General features: G+C 42.0%; 1 protein-coding gene across 4 annotated transcripts in view; it reads right to left on the bottom strand.

The window, feature by feature from the left end:
• Positions 1-1,751: 1,751 nt before the first annotated feature.
• Positions 1,752-17,468, bottom strand: part of DLGAP1 (DLG associated protein 1) — a 130,860-nt gene continuing 115,143 nt past the window's right edge. For all 4 annotated transcript variants that reach the window (XM_041399299.1, XM_041399298.1, XM_041399301.1 and 1 more), the window contains 4 exons: positions 16,014-16,432; positions 6,955-7,046; positions 4,855-5,007; positions 1,752-1,995 (listed from right to left, as the gene is read on the bottom strand). In XM_041399299.1, the coding sequence (XP_041255233.1) occupies positions 1,786-1,995; positions 4,855-5,007; positions 6,955-7,046; positions 16,014-16,432 (874 nt within the window). In that variant the 3' untranslated portion in view covers positions 1,752-1,785. The remainder of the gene's footprint in view (positions 1,996-4,854; positions 5,008-6,954; positions 7,047-16,013; positions 16,433-17,468) is intronic.

The raw sequence follows: 17,468 nt of genomic DNA, 5'->3' as shown, positions 1-17,468 counted from the left end.
CCCAAAGCAGCTCACGCTAATTCTGCTGGCAGTAGCACATGCCAGTTAGGCACACATGTGCGCACTCACACACGCTCGCACGCACGCACACAACTCGCTTTCAGCAACATGCCTGACATAGCTTTCCTAATGTTGGCACAAGAGATTCCAGTAGCAGCGTGGTCGGCATCATTCCTCATCAGAGGAGCTGGAGGGCAAGCCCCTGTCCCAGCCAGAGGTGGCTGGAGGGAACAGACACACAGGAGCTGACCTCTCGGGCTCCTCTCCAGTCCTATAATCTGCCATTTCCGCCCACTATTAATGAGCTACTTAGGATGCATATTTTTCGTGATTGCAAAACAATGGCAAAAGCCAGGGTAGGAAGGCTTGTCGTGAAAAATATTAAGTTCATATTGATCCCATAACTTGTGAAAAGTAGTCTATTGTTCTTGTTCAAGTGAGTACGTTATACTATTAAGAGGAGGCTGAATTAGAAATTTACTCCTAAATATGGACGGTTTGGTGATAAGCAGTCTGAACTGTAGCATACAACCAGCTGTGGATAGAGCAAAGCAAGCCTGGCCTGGAAAAGCATCAGAGGCTCCATGTACAGTAATTCACTTACAGGTGTCCGTGTGTGGCTGCGTGGACGTATGACAATTGGATGGTCCCACCGAGATTAAGACATCAACAAAACCAAGCTTTTTTTTCTTTTTTCTTTTTTTTTTTTTTTTAACCAATATAATCCATACAATACAATACAAGAGGAGTTGACAATACAGTACAATTTTAAAAATTCCTAATACTTGGACAAGAAAATCCTTCTTTTATATTATCTCTTCAACTGTCATTGCTTCTTATCTCCTTCCTTTTTACTCTTTTATTGCCTTTCAAAATAGATTATTTCCCTGGAAGATCGAATTTACAATCTTCTGCTGATTGAAATGTTTAAGTAGTGATTGATGAAATAAAAATGAGGCAGTTTGTGCAGCTGTGAGTGTGCAGGTATCTTTCCACAGGATCTTTTGTATCCCTCGCCATCTCACCTGCAGGATATACTTCCACCTTTTCACCTGCCAGAGCTGTGGGGTTTCTTTTCGTCCCCCCCTCCCCGCTCCCACCCCAGCTCCCTCCCCTTGTGTGACTCCTTAATTCAGGTGAAGATGTGATTTGGAGGTTTAGAATAAAGTGCGCCATCTGCTTTAAAAAAAAAACAAACAACCAGTAATAAAAAGAAGGGAATCCGAGTCATAGCTCCTTTCATCTTTTGTGAGGAAGACGGCAGAGTCCGAAAGCATCACCCTGCATGACTGAAAATACCAAAGTCCCCTACAGTTTGATATTGCTGTACACTGGGTAACAGACTAGCTTTAGATCAACTAAAGATCATGAGTAGGTTAAATGGAGCATCTACTGTACAGGTGTGCGGGTGTGTGGAAGTCTGAGTGCTGCGTTTATTGGTTCCAAACAGAAAAGAAAAAGGGATCGTGCTTGTTTACATGAGGCAAAGTGGCAGCATCAGTACATGTGACAAAGCATCGTGATGACATGGGCGAACCTTCAGAAAGCAAGGGTGATTAGAGGACATCTCTCGGAGGACCGACAACTACGCCACGGCAGTGGAGTTCACTGGGAGCATCGGGGCAGCTGCGTACAGAGAGAGGGGAGGGGGAGAGTAGGGAGGGAGAGCGAGAGAGAGAGAGGAGGAGGTACAAATACTTTGTGGTGACCTTGAGAAGGAGCCTAGAGGGGCAGATTATACATGAGGCTTGTCTTGCCAGAGAGAGTCCTCCCGGTTGGATCCCTTCATAGCCTGGTCTGGGCTTCGGGGATGTATATCTCAATGCTTTCGGCGCTCTCGGTAGCTGAGTTCTGGCGAACCGACGCAGCGCGCTTGGCAGCCATCAGCCGTTTCCGGGCCTCCTGACGCTGCGAGCTTTCCAGAGAGCGTTCTCGTATGAGTGGCACCTGACCTTTCGATGGCTTCTTTGGCACTGGAGGAGGGACCCTTCTCTCCTGATCAAAGCAGAAGGTTAATGGCATTATACAGCTTCTCAGGGAAAGGCGGGAAAAACTAGGATATATCAGTAGTTAGAACACACATTTTACCTAAGGTTTGTTAGCTCTTATCTGCCTCTCTGTCTTCAGTCAACTGGCTTTTGTGCACAAGGGTTCACAAACATGGGGCAAGGGCAAAGGGGAGGGGAGGGCCGGCCGCCGTGCTACTTCTCCTCGGGGACGGTGCTGCTGGGGCCGGGGCCCCCACTGCTACCTGCATAGTGCCAGGGACCAGGAAAGAGACCGACCTCCTGCCACCGGTGCAGCCAGGAGGGAACGCTGCTCTCAGCAGAGGAACTCTGGAGAGCCCCAGCTCCTGGGCCACCCTCTTTTATCCATGCATAGTGCTAGATGCTCCTGCAACATGGAGGTGTCATGGCTTTGGCGTTCCCAAATGTAGGTGGGAGCTAGCTGTCTGCAGCTGGTGCATCAGAATAAGTAGTTAAAAAAAAAAAAAAACCCACCACATATTTATGTATCTATTTCGTAGCAATTTAGTGACTGCTCAAAAATCCCATGCTCTGGGTCTTGATGTGCAAGTTCATAAATTCTGGCCTTGTGCTAAATAGGCATGAAGCTACATTCAGCTAGAAATAGAAAGTCTGGTAGGAAAAACTTAAAACCGTTAAGAGAACATGCATTAATCATCATGGTGGCAGCTAGCTCCAGATATGTGACCAACAAGGAGGGCTTTTATGTATATCCTGGTGCATGTATACACACATACACATCAAAAACCAAGAAAATAAAAAACAACCAAAAAAACCCAACCAAAAAAAAAAACCCTCAGAGAAGGATCTCTCCCATAAAAGAAAAAGTGTATTCAGAACTGAATTTCAGGCAACCACAAAGACTTTGTCAAGTTAATTAGATTGTCTTTTAAGTTACATCCCCTTCCAACTGTGAACATGGTCACTGAGCGAAGGGATTTTATCACACTACAAAGGTCCCATTCTGCCCTTTCGTTTTCTCTCATGCTGCTCACAACAGCTTCCATGGCTCAAAATATAAAGGTGCTTAGTTACACTTATTCATACTTTGCTTTTTCTCTCCATCCAAGGATTAATCTATGCTGCTTAAAAATGGCCCAGTGGCAAAGGCCAAAGGCAAATATCAATTCCACAGAAAGTTTTTTCTTCCTTTTTTTTAAATTCTTTTTAAGAAAGGAGATGATCTGTTTCATCTAACATCACAGAAAAATGCTGTTGAAACAGGAACACAGTGTAATGCTTTAAAATCTTTACCTTCCTACTGTAGGTCCCTTTCTTCAGCACTACTTAACTTCCTTTAAACTGTTATAGTCTTCTTTTTTGTTGGAAGCTCTTTGAAATGCTTTTCAGAAGCAAAGAAAGGCACATTTTTTTCGAGGAAAGCTCTCATTTCTTACTGCTGCAATTGCAAACACTCAGCCTACCCACTTTACTCTAAAAGCTAATGAGAGACCATATACCAGCATTTCTGTGCATGCATGTTTGGCAGTTTTAACTTCCTTTTCTGATAGATACTGGGAAAAAAAAAGAAGATAAGAAAATGACTTGCCTTCAGTACCTTGGGCTAGGAAAACACATTCCCATTCATTCCCCTACAAAACACACTAGGTGTGCACAAATGGTGTGAACATGGCACTCCTAAGTCAGGAATGAATATTTAGTCTTGATTGGAGGAGGAGGAGGAATAGTGCTACCAGCACTGCCTGTACAAGCTTCCTGCTGCAAGATTAACGGGGTTTGATATTATTATGGTTATTTGTCCAAAATAAAACACCACTTTGGTCATTGGCAGCCAGCTGACCATAAGCTGAGGTAGCCAGGACTCCTGTCTGAGCCACGGTACCGGTAAATTGTGCTCCCCCTCCTTCTGGTCACCCTACCTGTTGGCTGTGTTCATTGCTATCAGACCAGTCACAGCGGAAATTCAGCCACCAAATTACATACCTACAGGAGCGCGACATTAGACTGTTGGTTCCTCTAGGAATGGGTCTGTGCTCTAAGGATTTTCTGAAACATTTGTGTATTTTGGCTCACCCAAGTACTGTTTGTCTTGAGGTGGATAGTGAGGAGAAAAAAAAAAGGCGATGGTGCCAAATGAGAATGTAACGTGAAACGTGACTTACATTTGGATGTGGTAGTTTTTCATGGTGACAGAAGATGACTACATTTACAAAAAAGAAAAAAAAAAAAAAAAAGGAAAAAATCCCCACCAAAGCTCCAGATGATTTTTATGCTACCTCAGGTAAACAACAATACCAGGAAAGTGAAAGTGAATGTGTTTGTGAAATCACCCACTTTAAAAAAAGCCCAAAATAAATAAAAAACAAACAAATGGACAAAAAATAGTAATTTTTTCATGTAACATTTTGGAAGGCATATTTTTGATATTGCTGTTTGTAACCTGGCTACCAAAGTCAGCAATGGTTACAGTACTTCCCTGTTTTTTTCAGTAACACAACCTAGAACTCTTGCTGTATGCAATAATATGAACCGTAAATGTGATTTATTTAATTTTAAGAATCAATATATAAGGCAGTTCCTTCCAACGATTGATCATCTAATATGATTAAATGTAAAGCTTAACAAAGTACCACATTCCCATCATCCGATTCACAAAGACAGATTTGGTTTAAAAATATGCCTGAAACATATTACAGATAATATCCCAGATGATTATTATGTAAACATTGTTAATACAATGAAATTAATTTGATATGAGCTTCATTTCACATTTTTAACGTCAACGCTGTAACACAGAGGCCTACTTAATCTGTCCAGTATTTGTGCAGGGTTTTAAATGAAGCATACAAAATCTACAGTGTTCTACCTTCTTGTCATGAGGATCCATCTGTTTCCAATTATTGGCCTTTAACTGATGAAGTTCATCAAATTTCATACTAATATTTTCTATGGACAACTGCAGCATATCCCAAAACCCTGCTAAATCCTGGGAGGTTGGCCGTGGATGTGCATTAGGATTCTGTGTAACAGAAGAAAAAAACATGTTGGCTTCAGTACTTCTTAATGTAAAGAATTCATGCAAATGGTTACAAATCTGGCTAGCCAAACAGTTTGAGCAGATCCAAGTGATGGGTGAGACCCAGAGAGAGGAGCAAAGCAAAGCATTACTTACTGGCGGGTTTTACTTCGAGGAATCTGGCTCGGCGTTGAGCTGCTGTGCCCTGCAAGCACCCACTCACCAAAGGCAGTGGGTACCCCCCACAGACTAAGGGTAAAGGGCCCCTGTGGTAGGATCTGCCTAGGGATGTTCCTGGGCACAACCGGTGGCAATCCTATCTGCACTGAAATGAATTGCCAGCCTCCACTTTCATGAGGAAGGATTCCCTACCATGCTCACACTTGTAAAACAGAGAGAAACCTGTGCAAATGTACATTTCCTGCATGTGCAAATAGTGATATACCAATACTTGAACACTTTTTCTGCACTCTGAGAATGTAAGGTTTGCAAAAATATAGGTGCAAATGTACATTTCCTGCATGTGCAAATAGTGATATACCAATACTTGAACACTTATGTGCACTCTGAGAATGTAAGGTTTACAAAAATGTACTAAGTAAAATTTTCTTTTATAGATCTCAGGCCAATTAATTTTTTTTTTTTTTTTTTTTGTGTGTGTGTGTCAAGAATGACTTGTGCTGGGTGAAAACCTCAGAAGACTACGTGCAGAAGCCCAGTAAACCCATTTTTACAGGCAGATTTTTGGGAAGAACAAAACAGGGACACAGGTAGGGAGCATTGCTTTGTGTGTGCAAACTCATCAGCCCAACAGCATTGCTCAGAAGAGCGTATCTGGACAGTCAGCATCTTCAGCACAGCTTGGGCCAGACCCAATGAATCCTGTCCCTTCAGTGGACCCCAGCCCTGAACACTTTTTGCATGCAGTGGGCATACCCAAAACCTAATCCCTCCTCCACTGGCAAGGGTTGTATGAGGGAAGGCTTTCTCCAGGATGTGTCCCCATAAGCTGGTTCCCAGCTGAAACTGTTTAATTAAAATGAGATGTTGCATACACTCACTTCAAGCATGTTTTTTCATAAATGCTGAGGAGTTCCTAAACCAGTCAGCTGTGGCCTTGTCAGACTACACTGATATATTGTTATTAATTTTGTTGTTAATAAATAAATTACTAGTAGTGCCTTGCATCCTGTTTTACATGGCTCAAGTTTTACTCTGCCTTTAGTTTTCTTCCTCTTCAGAAGCAATAAACCCAAAAGAGTCAGTTGATTGCCTTATAAAATTTCTATTTGTGCTTTCCACAGTCACGCTAACAAATTATTTTGGTAGGATGATTATACCATGTAAGGTGCAATTATTGAAAACAATAAAGTATATATTTTTAGAGCCATAAGGAGACCAGAGATTACACTTTGATTCCTAGTTTTTCAGTGCTTGACAGATTGCCCAGTTGTAGGCTGTTCTTTGCAGAGACGTGCAATCAGAAGGCTTTTTCAGTTTTAATATTAAGAACTGGAAGACTTATTGAGACAGAGTCAATTTCTGTTGCATTTTTTAACCAAGGCGGATTTTAGTCTGGAGGTTGTTTCCCAGGAGCACCTGGGAAAGCCCAGCTTGGCAGATTTCTGACCCACCCTCAAAGACCTTAAGGTGTTTTACCCAGCTGTGTGCCCATGAACTCAACGGTCAAGGGACAGACCCTCGCTCCTCTAAAGTCAGTAGCAGAGCCTCAGTGATTGCTCACCCAAAGCTTTTTGCCTTTATTTTAAGGGTCTCAATCTATTGTGAAACTCATGCTGACTCTGACAAGTTTGAGCTACTCCCAAATTCATATAAGGGCCTTTACTGGAAAAACTGCCACCTTAGTCAGAAAATCAGTTTAGTTTATGTAGGATTATTCACAGTGTTAGTAAAAGGTACACACCAGTATCTAGCAGAAAAATTACATACCAGGTTTTCTTCACAAAGTTCTCTGAACTGGTAAAATTTCTGAGCCATGAGAAGCTGGGCACTGCCCACTGCAGTTCGAATTTTCCCTAGAACTGAGAGAAAAAGAAGAGTAAGTCACAATGCTTTCTTTGCTGCAGGCAACTAAAAGCCTATAAAAAGAGAGGAGAAAGCTGTGCAGCAGTCAGCTCTGGCTTTCAAAAGGTATGTTATCTTTCAGTCACAAAAAGAGACAAGTTGATAAGTCTAAGGTCAGATCTCCACGAGACAAAAAATATGCAAAAGGTTGTTGCATCTTACTCTTATTCCTCCAGTGAAACCAGCTGTAACCAGTTGAAATGACAGTGTAAACGTGGCTAATCAAAAGCTTCTGCAGGCTGTATAGAAAGCTCACCAGAAATGTCACCACTCGTATCACTATGACCCAGGCTCAGGCTTTGAATAGAAACCCAGCTCCCTGCACGAAATGAATACAAACCCAGCTCCCTGCACAAGGACATGCGGCTCTCAAACCCTGTTTGCTTCTCCACCTCACTTAGCAACTCAGGCTTTATTGTCAGGTGTAGCTGAGTGTTGCTCGACCAGAGCCCCAGAAAGGGGATGATTGTTTTAGTGCATGCCAGTGAAGCTCATCTGGATCTTCTGAGTACTTTCCACGAGCACAACCCAAGGCTGCTTCTGCCTTTCAATTCAAATGCCCAGGAGTACTTGAGGGATCAATGGCACCCTGGCCTCTCCTCCTTGCTGCTGATTTGCAGGGAGGTGTCAAGGAGCTCTAGCACAGCTGGCTGAGGACTCCTTTGTACAGACAGCTGGCTACTTATTGCCCCTTTGGGCTGACCGAGTGCTGTGAAGGGCTGCAGTGAACCAGAAGACAGCCCATAGTAAATGCCTCTGAATAAAGCAGGAGCTCACACTGTTTTGGTTGCATTCAGACACTGGGATTTTACAGGGGTAATTGGGAATGCACTGCCCAAAATCGAGCCATAGACTGGTGCATTCAGAGGCTCCCTGGGGAGTTCTGGTCTGGGGGAGACTCTGTGTGTGTGTGTACCTGTACATGTGTTTAAACACGTGTATGCATGTACCTTTGTGTGTCTGAAAAAAGAAGCAAGAATGCAGAAACACAGCAAAAAGGCAGACATGGCCTCAGCTGGCAGTAACACAGTGAATCCAGAAAACAGAGTGTGAATTTAGGGATTGCTGAGTGAAAGAATTGATGCTGTGAGGAAGAAAGCAGCTACTGATTTGTTTGAGATTTCCAATGCTCAGAAAAAAACCCAAATATGTCTTTAAAAAACAAAAAACAGGTTAGCATCACAGATTTGTCTGACTCCTTAATTAATTTTCTCTCTCAGCTGAAACAACTTATTATGCCAAATTCTCTGGTTAACAAGTGATTAAACAACTAATTTAAATGAATTTTTAAAATATTACCACTTCCTTAATTAAAAACATGAATGGCAGCCACTGTGTCACAGTTCTCGCTATCATTTCTACTCAGAGATATTCGTATTGTCCAGCTCTCAAATAGACACAGCAACTTTTCTGTGACAAATTTACAGCCTGGATATACGAGACAGGTGAAGGAGGAACAGGAAAACCAAACAGATGAAGTGGCCAGCTCAAGGTGAGGGAATTGCTGGTAGAGCCTAGAAAAGATACTAGTCCTAAGTGCTGTCTTCTGCACCATCCCCTGGGGACAGTCACTTTTTGCATAAAAGTTAAGACAGCATTAACAGAGCTCCCTTGGGAAAATACTGCTAAGTATTTTGATTTACCACAATGAAAGATAAATAAGTAAACACATACATACATAAATACATGCAACTTTGCGGTATTTATGTTGCAACCCCTTCTAACAAGATTTTTAGCATTTCATTGGTCCTGTGACTGGCTGCAGTGCTGGCTACCAGAATGCCACCATGCAGTGCTTGGTAAGAGAAAGGCCTCTCCAAGGGTTTGAGTAGCCACATGCTAAGCAGACTGGCACAAATACTCGTGATAAATGGAAACTTGAGACGCACTTATATGAAATCTGTGTTCTCTTCCTTCAAGGCAAATGGATTTTCCTTCACCAGCCTCAAAGCTCACTTCTCAAGGCTGTTGAAGGAAAAGTGGTATGTGGAGTTCATTTATACTTCAGACATACAAAGCGGGAGAAAAAAAGGGGGAGGGAAGAGAGTCTTTTCACATTTTTTTCCGAACCTATAGGAGAGAGCTCTGTGAACACACACAGAGCCCAGACTTTCATTTTGTTCCCAGAACTCAGCTCAGCACTGCCAGGAAATAGCCGTAAGCTGGAAGATTCACTAAGCAGAATATTTTCAGCATATTGCGCAGGGAGTTTTGCACACAACTCTAATTATTGTTAGCAAGGCTTGCGTGTCTAATTCTATGCGCACAGTGCTGAAAATGGACCCCTTGGTGTGTCTAGTCATTTATGCAACCCAATATGCAAACCACTCAACTGAAAGGACTTTTCAATAGTAGGAGGAGCTACTCCAAGAGCTTTCATGTGGTTCCCATTGTTATGAAAACTCTTCCCACTGAGTATATTTGGGAACAGCTGCCTCATCTGGAGTTCGGCCACTCTGATGCTTCCCAAGACTTGAGACTGGGGAAAAAAGTCTCTCAACTTAGAAAAAAAAAAAGAGGTGGGCTTTTCCTGGAAACCAAATGATTTGGAATTCACATCCCAAGCATGAAGAAATGTATATACAACTTGTTGATGATGGATGGTGATGTGCCTCTTTCTTTTGCGGAAGAAGAGCTTAATATTCAGAGATCTCAGCAGAGGGAAAAGGAAGTCCTTGTCCTTGGCTGCCTAGTGACTGGCTATTTGCCTAAAAAGCATCATCCCAGCTGACTGCGGGATGCATGTTGATGCTGTTCTCTATTGTTGCCACTTCTGCTGTAGCTGTGGCTGTATCTAGTCAAGTGTCACTGATTCCTCGCCCCTCAAAAGCATGGGGTCTGTTAATGTGCAACTGGTCAACAACCAACTCTGTCACGGAAGTTAGGGGGGAAAAAAAGACAAAACACAAAGCATACAAAAAGCTGAAAGGAATGTCTCTAGAAGACACAAAGCCTTATCAATAGCCTAAGTTTTGTTTCCAGACCCACTTTTATTGTTTCAAGGCACAGTGCTCATTTTGCTTACTCAGTCAAAATCTCTGGTGCCCAACAGAAAGGCCAAGGTGTAGTGAAAAATCAAAAGCAAAAATAGACCAATAGATTTTCTTAGAAGAAAAGCCTGCAAGGTTTGAAGCCAAATACCAAGAAAATAAATGGAATTACAAAGGTAATACTCAAAACAAATCAGAAAAGAATCAGAGAAATCTTTAACAGCAAGGGAGATGGGATACAGGAGGAAAACCACATAAACATTCAAATTGATGTGTTCAGCTAATAGGATACAGATAAAACATATAAAACCAAGCAACAAAAAATCCCAACCCATCAAGATGCAATCATAATGGATTTAAACACCAATATAATGTTATTCATGTCTGCTTTCTGTTCCATACAGGACTATACAGCACACTCAGCACTGTTGGATCTGAATGCCTTCCAGTAATGCATTAAGCAACGTTATTAACATCCATCATATGCTTTGCTGTCACCTCTTCCCCAGAGGGAGAAGTGTGTGTACTGCAGTGGGTTTTTTTTAATAGTTTGAATTTTTTCTTTTTTTCCCCCTTCTTGCTTTAACCTATCTTCCTTGTAAATCCGGTTCTCTCCTGTGACATTTTTTTAAGACATGGACAATTACATCTATTCTTGAAGAACTTACAGCTATTTTGATGGAATTCATCTACTGTGGAATGCCTCCTCACTATTACTGTTCTTATCTAGGAATCACAGAATATTATTCTAGAACAGACACATGGCAGTGAATATCCTTTAAAGACAGTGTCTTTAACCCCCACAACATGTTCTTCTTTTAAAACATTCTTGAAATTAGACTTGGACTATGTGCTGTTCAAACAGTAAGTTCTTGCTTCTCTTGGTTCTAAGAACTGCATGGGACCTGTTCTGAAATTGTGGAGCTCTATGTGTTTCCCCCCTCCATGTTTTCACCAGAAAAGAAATAGGAAAACAGCAAAACAAAATAATTGTGAACACAAGCAAAAAAAATTTATTGTCATCTGCTCTAACTAGGAAGGTGACTGTGTGTGTAACAAGGATAACAAAATATAAGAAAATAACAAAACCCACCTGAAGTGATGTGAAAAGTAATCACATAGAGAAACCAGAGGAGTTTTGAGAAGTTTGGCCTTAAAATCCCAACTGATGTATTTGCATGTGAACTTTGACAGGCCCCAGGGTCTAACAAGTGACAAAGGAGGCACTTAAGACTCCTGACTCAAATGCCCTCGATGTGAAAACACCTGGTTGGTAGGCAGGGCCCAAGCTAGGGAACGGAATACCAGGGACTTGCTCATTGCCCCAGGAGCAAGTGGCAGGAACAATAGCTGAAATTACAGGGACACAGCCTGACATTTGCGTTGCAGATGTTGGCTGGGCACTATGCATATGAAGCAATCCTGCCACAGAGCTGTCACAATCCATTTCCAAGACAGGATGGACCAGCATTTTAGCCTATTCATGTTGACAGACCTACATTTAAATAACGCCAAGTATGACAAAAGCCAGGAAATTCAAAGTTAAAGCTACTGCTCAGGTATTAAGCTCAGCTGTTAAAGAGAAAACAGCAAATGGAACAAACTAGGGAAGGAGCAGTCCTTTCTTTGAGTCATATATACTTACAGGAGTGATCTCATTGAAATTAATAGGGCTGTCTGCATGAGCAAATGCTTCTCATTTGGATTGAAGCAGTTTCCATGTGTTCTCTGACTTACTTGGCTTTTATTAGCACATTTAATGTTTTTTTTTTTTCCCCTAACTAGATCGTTTCCTTGCTTGTGGATTTCACTTTTTGCCTTGCTAGCCTCTGGGCACTGGTAGGGCTTTCCTTGCTGGCTTTCCTTTGAGAAACCCTCGTGTATGGAGAAGTCCCTACAGGGGACAAAAGAAAACCAGAGCAAGAAAAGGATGAGTTGGGCATATGGCCAGAGGCACGTGGCCAGGGGGATTCCAGCAGGACTCAGCCACATGTCAGGCTGGTGACCATCCCTGTGCATGGCTGTCCCAGCCCACTGCAAGATGAGGCTGTCTCACTCCTCCGAACAGCAGAGGCCAGGATTGCTTGGAGAAGCCCTGCAGAGGAATGGCAAATGGTTTTCCGTGCTTATGGCTGAGAGTGAGCTCATGGGTCTCTTTTTATTTTGCCATGCACAGCTATTATGAAAAATGTACCTTTTCCTAAACTTTATTCCCTCACATCTAACCTTTACTTTTGGTGTTTTCTTTTGAAACAATTGGAGCAAACCAAAACAGCAGACAGCATGTAAGCATTGCATAATTTGCCAGAACAGGATGAATTTGTAGAGGCTGTGGTCCTGAGCAGTGAGGTTGCTGCAGATTTGAGGTCAGCCTTTATTCACACACTAGCCCAGAGGGCTACTGTATACACGCAAGAGAGTTATAATGACAGGTCTTGTGAGAGCCTTGGTTTTCTGTTTAGTTTTTACTTGATTGGCCTGGCTTTTCTTGCCACTAAACCCACATTACACCTGACTTGTGGTGAATCAGGCCTGCTGTTTGCTTCTGATGGTTATCTTTACACCACAGCCACAGTACAACCTCATGTGAAAGAGAAACTTCTGGAGGGGGGCAGGGGAAGCTTTCTGGTTCTCCCAAGAAGGTCAATATGAAAACAGCAAAAAACCCCTCCAAAGACAGGCCAAGGCCATAGAAATATATTCCTGTGGCCACCGCTGCTGGGGAAAAAAAAATGGTCAGAGCTGTGCAGGTCTGATGCTGCTAATTTTGTATGTAAAAGGTGACAATAGAGGTCTGAGCCAAAAGTCACCAACAACTGTGGTGGGGCTCTGACTATTTGAAATTTTACAGGGGAGAGGTAGGAGGAGCAAGCAGATGGCTGAGGAAAAAACAAAAAAAAAAGTCAACAGTTGATTTCACTTAAGGCCTGATCCAAAGCGTCAATCAAGTCTCACAAGGTGTTTAGCCTCAAATGTGTAACATCTTTTCTTTTTTTTTGTGAGAGCCATAGAGTTTGTAGCCAACTTCCCTGTAACTGCAAAATACACTGAAATCACATCAAGTATGTTGGCTTAAAGTGTGATTGGTGTTCATCTGCCTGTCACACATGCAGCAGCTTTATCAGAAAATGATTTCAGATACTACCAGAATACACTATACAATAAATAACTCATGGCGGAAGGGAAACCACATTTCTCTCTATATTGGCATTTCATCATGCAGCCACTGAACCACAGCTTGTTTTTACACAGAGCAGCAGACTCCATTTCCCAGCTAGAAACATTCAATCCCATCTGGTAGATCCATTCCCAGCTAGATAATACCCTACGTATCTATGTAACATACAAGCTACTGTCAAACAGCAGCGAGCCGTCTCCCCGAGACAGCTGTTCCGCACAAGGGCCGCATTGTCTGGAGGAAGCGCGGATCATTTTACGGGGAGCGCTGGGGGGATGAGCCCTCTGTCAGCTGCCATGGCATCGAGAAAACCTCGCTCATCACACGTTCTCGTTATTTTGTTATCTGGCCAAACACATGCTGGGGATGTCAGGTTGGAAACAAAGGATGCATTCCCCGCTCTGGTTATGTTTCATTAGGGAAAGCAAAGCAAACGCACCTCTTCTGCTCCTCTCCTCTCTCTCTTTAAAGTGTATAGATGTATGAAAAAGACTTTTTTTGGGGCAGGGTTTGTAACAACCAGGCTTTTGTTCTTGGCACTGCTGAGCGGGCGGAGTGGCTCCGGCCATATGCTTTTCCTTGGCACCAGGTAGAGCGGGACGTGCTGAGCCGCAGCAGAAAGCCCTGCACAGCCTCTGTGGGAGGCAGCTGCCACGTGCCACAGCAGCTGACAGCGCCACACCAAAATAAGTACTTCAACAGTGGCTACCAAACCCAGGTGACCCTTCTCCTCCTGGCATTTCCAGTAATCACAAGAAGCGCCAGGACGCATGGTGGGTGTGCTGTGAGGAGGCATTGGGAATAGCCAGCCTAACCATTCCTTTATCTTCCCCATAACTGACTCCACACATTGATTGCCCAAAGAGCCCTTTAAGACTGTCTTATACCAAAGACATTGGGAGACAATTCTGTACAGATATGCATTTTCTGCATCTATCAGGCTCATAAAATTCCCTTCATGTTCTTTTCCTATGACTTTGTTGGTGCACCAAACACCTTGGTGCACAAATAAAATATTTATAGGTTTTTCCAGTATTATCAGTTCATAGAATGACAGAATAGTTGGGGTTAGAGAGGACCTTTAAAATCTAGTTTCAGCCCCATTGCCTTCCACTAGACCAGGTTGCCCAAAGCTCATCCATCTGGCCTTGAACCCTTCCAGGGATGGGGCATCCACAGTTTCCCTGGGCAACACTGTTCCAGTGCCTCACCACCCTCATCACAGAATATGATTTCCTTGTGTCCTAAGTTGTTATGACTTATAAAAGTTTTGTGCTGCCTGTTTGTTATATCTTCACACTTCTTTCTCAGTCTAAAATCTCATAGTTCACAAGGTTTATTTCTTCATACGACAGAAACAACAGAAACTCTTTTATTCTGATACATGTGCAAAGAGATATGAGTTAAAAATGAGAATCAAAAATTCTACAACTTGGGAAATCTTGATCTGCTTTTAAGGTCAAACCTTCCATATATTTTCTTCAGAAGAAATTGTTAGTGTCTTGTGTAACATAAATTTTATATAAATATAAAACCTTTACATATCTTAAAATTCAGGTTATCTTATACATGCCATTAAAATAAATTTCCAGTTGCTTACAATTTTGTCTAACTTTGACTATCAAAACCTTTACATTTCAGAAGAATTCAAACATCTCTCTTCTTGAGAGGAAAGGTTAAAAATTTTTAAGAAGCAATTCTGGAGCTGAAGTAATAGTCCTTGCTTTGGTAGAAGCTAATTTGGGAGTTGGAAAAATATTACTTTTATATCCAGGAAAATATGCTTAGGCATGTCTAAATTATAAAAAACTGAATTCTCTATAAGCAGCTGCTTCTTAGTGTTTCCCAGAAGCTCACTTCTAAAAATTGAAACAGCTTTATTTGCAAGGAGCATGTTCACAGATTTACCTCTGTCTAAAGTTGACAGCTAGCAATAGTACTGTTCCTTGTAAGAGAAATAAATGGAAAAAACCCTTCTATTTTTACTGGGAGAAAAAAATCTGGACTGGGAAACACATGCTCAGCCCTTCTGCCCTAATTAGAGTGAAGGAATAAGATGTGAACTACTCAGTCCTCAACCCTTCTGAGTAATGAAGGTTTACTAGACAGACCTGTTACCTTACAGGTAGGTTAATATTGCTGACAGTGGTGACAACTGAGATGTAGTTTGTATGTGTGTGGTTTTTTATCACACGATATAAAGAACTTGTTTTATTGGGATGGTCAAAGCAAATGAGAACTACAAGGGAAATGTAGGGAGGCTGGAGGGGGAAAGAGAGAGAGAGAGAGAGAGGGAGAGAACAATTTGGAAGCATAACTGCAATCTCTTTCAGTAGGGAGAAACATTTAAATACTCTTATGCTAATCACCATCTGAAAAGGCACCTGAAATATGAATTTAATTAACAGAAACTACAATCTGTTAAACTATATTCTAAAGTTATGAGAAGTGATTTCAAACAGAAGAGTTAAGAAACATTAATACTACAAGATCCCTAACCACACTCTCCTAATTATCTATTGAACTGTGCAATCCCAAAAACTGATACCTCTGGAGTTTCAGAAGTGCTGAGCATTTGCATTCCCTGTCAGCTTTAATAAGGATTATGATATACATACATACAGTCCTTTTGAGAATCACAACCATAGCTTCATTAGCTAAGTAAGAAAGGGCACAATACAGAATTCACTGGAGTGAATTTGACCTACATTAAATACATCTTTGCAGTTGCAATATTATTATGTGTGGTTACTTACTGTCCTCAGGTAAGTTGTTTTCACGTTCTTCTCTCTCCATCTGTTGGCACCATCCCTCCATACGATCTCTCTCTGCCTGAAGTAGCTTCAGAAACCAGTGGCCATCTCGTGGGCACACTGACCTTTGAACAGCTTCCAGAGGATCTTCAGTAATAGAGTCAATCCATGGGTCAGGAGGAGGTAAAATTGATGGATCAAAATCTGTCTCAAAGTCATCATCCACTGCACATGCATGGTAGTGGTTTCCTGACCCTTGTATGCTAACGGTGGAGGTGCTTGCATCTCGGGAAAACTGTCTTGATATTTGTCCAGAACATGTATTGTCCTCTTGAGGGTCGATTATTTCAAAGTTCTCATGGAAATCCAGGTCTGCTTGCACAGCTGCTGTTACACTATTAGACCGTGTAAACCTGCGAAAGCTTTGGAGAGCACAAACAGAAAATGTTTAGAAAGTTTTTTCTCGGTAATTCGGTATGGAAGGACTTACTAAGATGTTGCCACTCTTCCTAACGCTGGCAGTCACGCCTCTCAGTGCTACACTCAGGTGATTTTTTTTCTTGAAATGATCAGCATAAGCTTTTTTTTCTCATTGCAAACAAACAAGCAAGCATCTCTCTTTTTTCATGCAAACTCACTGTTTATTGAGACAAGGACCTCTAATTGTTATGTGATTTAACAAAGCCAGAGGCCAGCCCAAGAGAGAGCTAACAGTGCCAGTAGCTCAGGATTTTAAGTTACTGATTGATGAAAAGTTAAAGGAGCCCAATTTTCAGAAATGGTTTATCTTTCAATTATTAAAACTTACACCCCTTTGAAGTTACACATCCAAACTCACAAAGCACATTCAAAAATCACACATGTGAAATCAGTAAGATACTAATACCAATGAATCTACTATGTATGTAATATTATACATTCCATTTATACAAAAAAGTACTTTTAACTCAGATAAATATTATATTGCTTCTTCATAATTACTTTTCATAATTATATATCTGCCATCTCTCACAATTTTAGTGCCCATTACCAGTGTCCAGACATTCTATTTTTCACATTCAAACTTCAGTTTCAAAATGATCTCTTTTCACCAAAGCTAGTGCTCTGCCTGTCTGTGTTACCCTCATTGTGGTGCTCTCCTGCAGGCAGCTCCCTCTCACCTTGCAGAGTTCCCGTGTTGGGGCATCTGAGGGCGAAGGCTTATATAAGCAGGGGAGAGAGGAGGTTTGGGGGTTTGGGTTGGGGTGGGTTTTCTTTATGTAAACAGCACTTCATATTCTGCAGTCTGAGGCATCTGACTGAGAAGGCTGACAGAGGAGGAGCACAGAGAAGTATAAGGAGTGAAAGATGAGGAATGTTGTTGTTGCAAGAGATGGTAATGAGAGCCCATTTGATCAGCAGTGAATTGTGGAGGGTATGAGTGGAAAACGAGTGAGGCAGACTGCTGTCTTGCCCCAT

This window comes from Onychostruthus taczanowskii, unplaced genomic scaffold, assembly GCF_017590055.1.
Source record: "Onychostruthus taczanowskii isolate IOZ18803 unplaced genomic scaffold, ASM1759005v1 scaffold16, whole genome shotgun sequence".
NCBI classification, from domain to species: Eukaryota; Metazoa; Chordata; class Aves; order Passeriformes; family Passeridae; genus Onychostruthus; species Onychostruthus taczanowskii.
The sequence above is the reverse complement of the archived record's forward strand: the minus strand, read 5'-3'. Positions and strand labels throughout refer to the sequence as shown.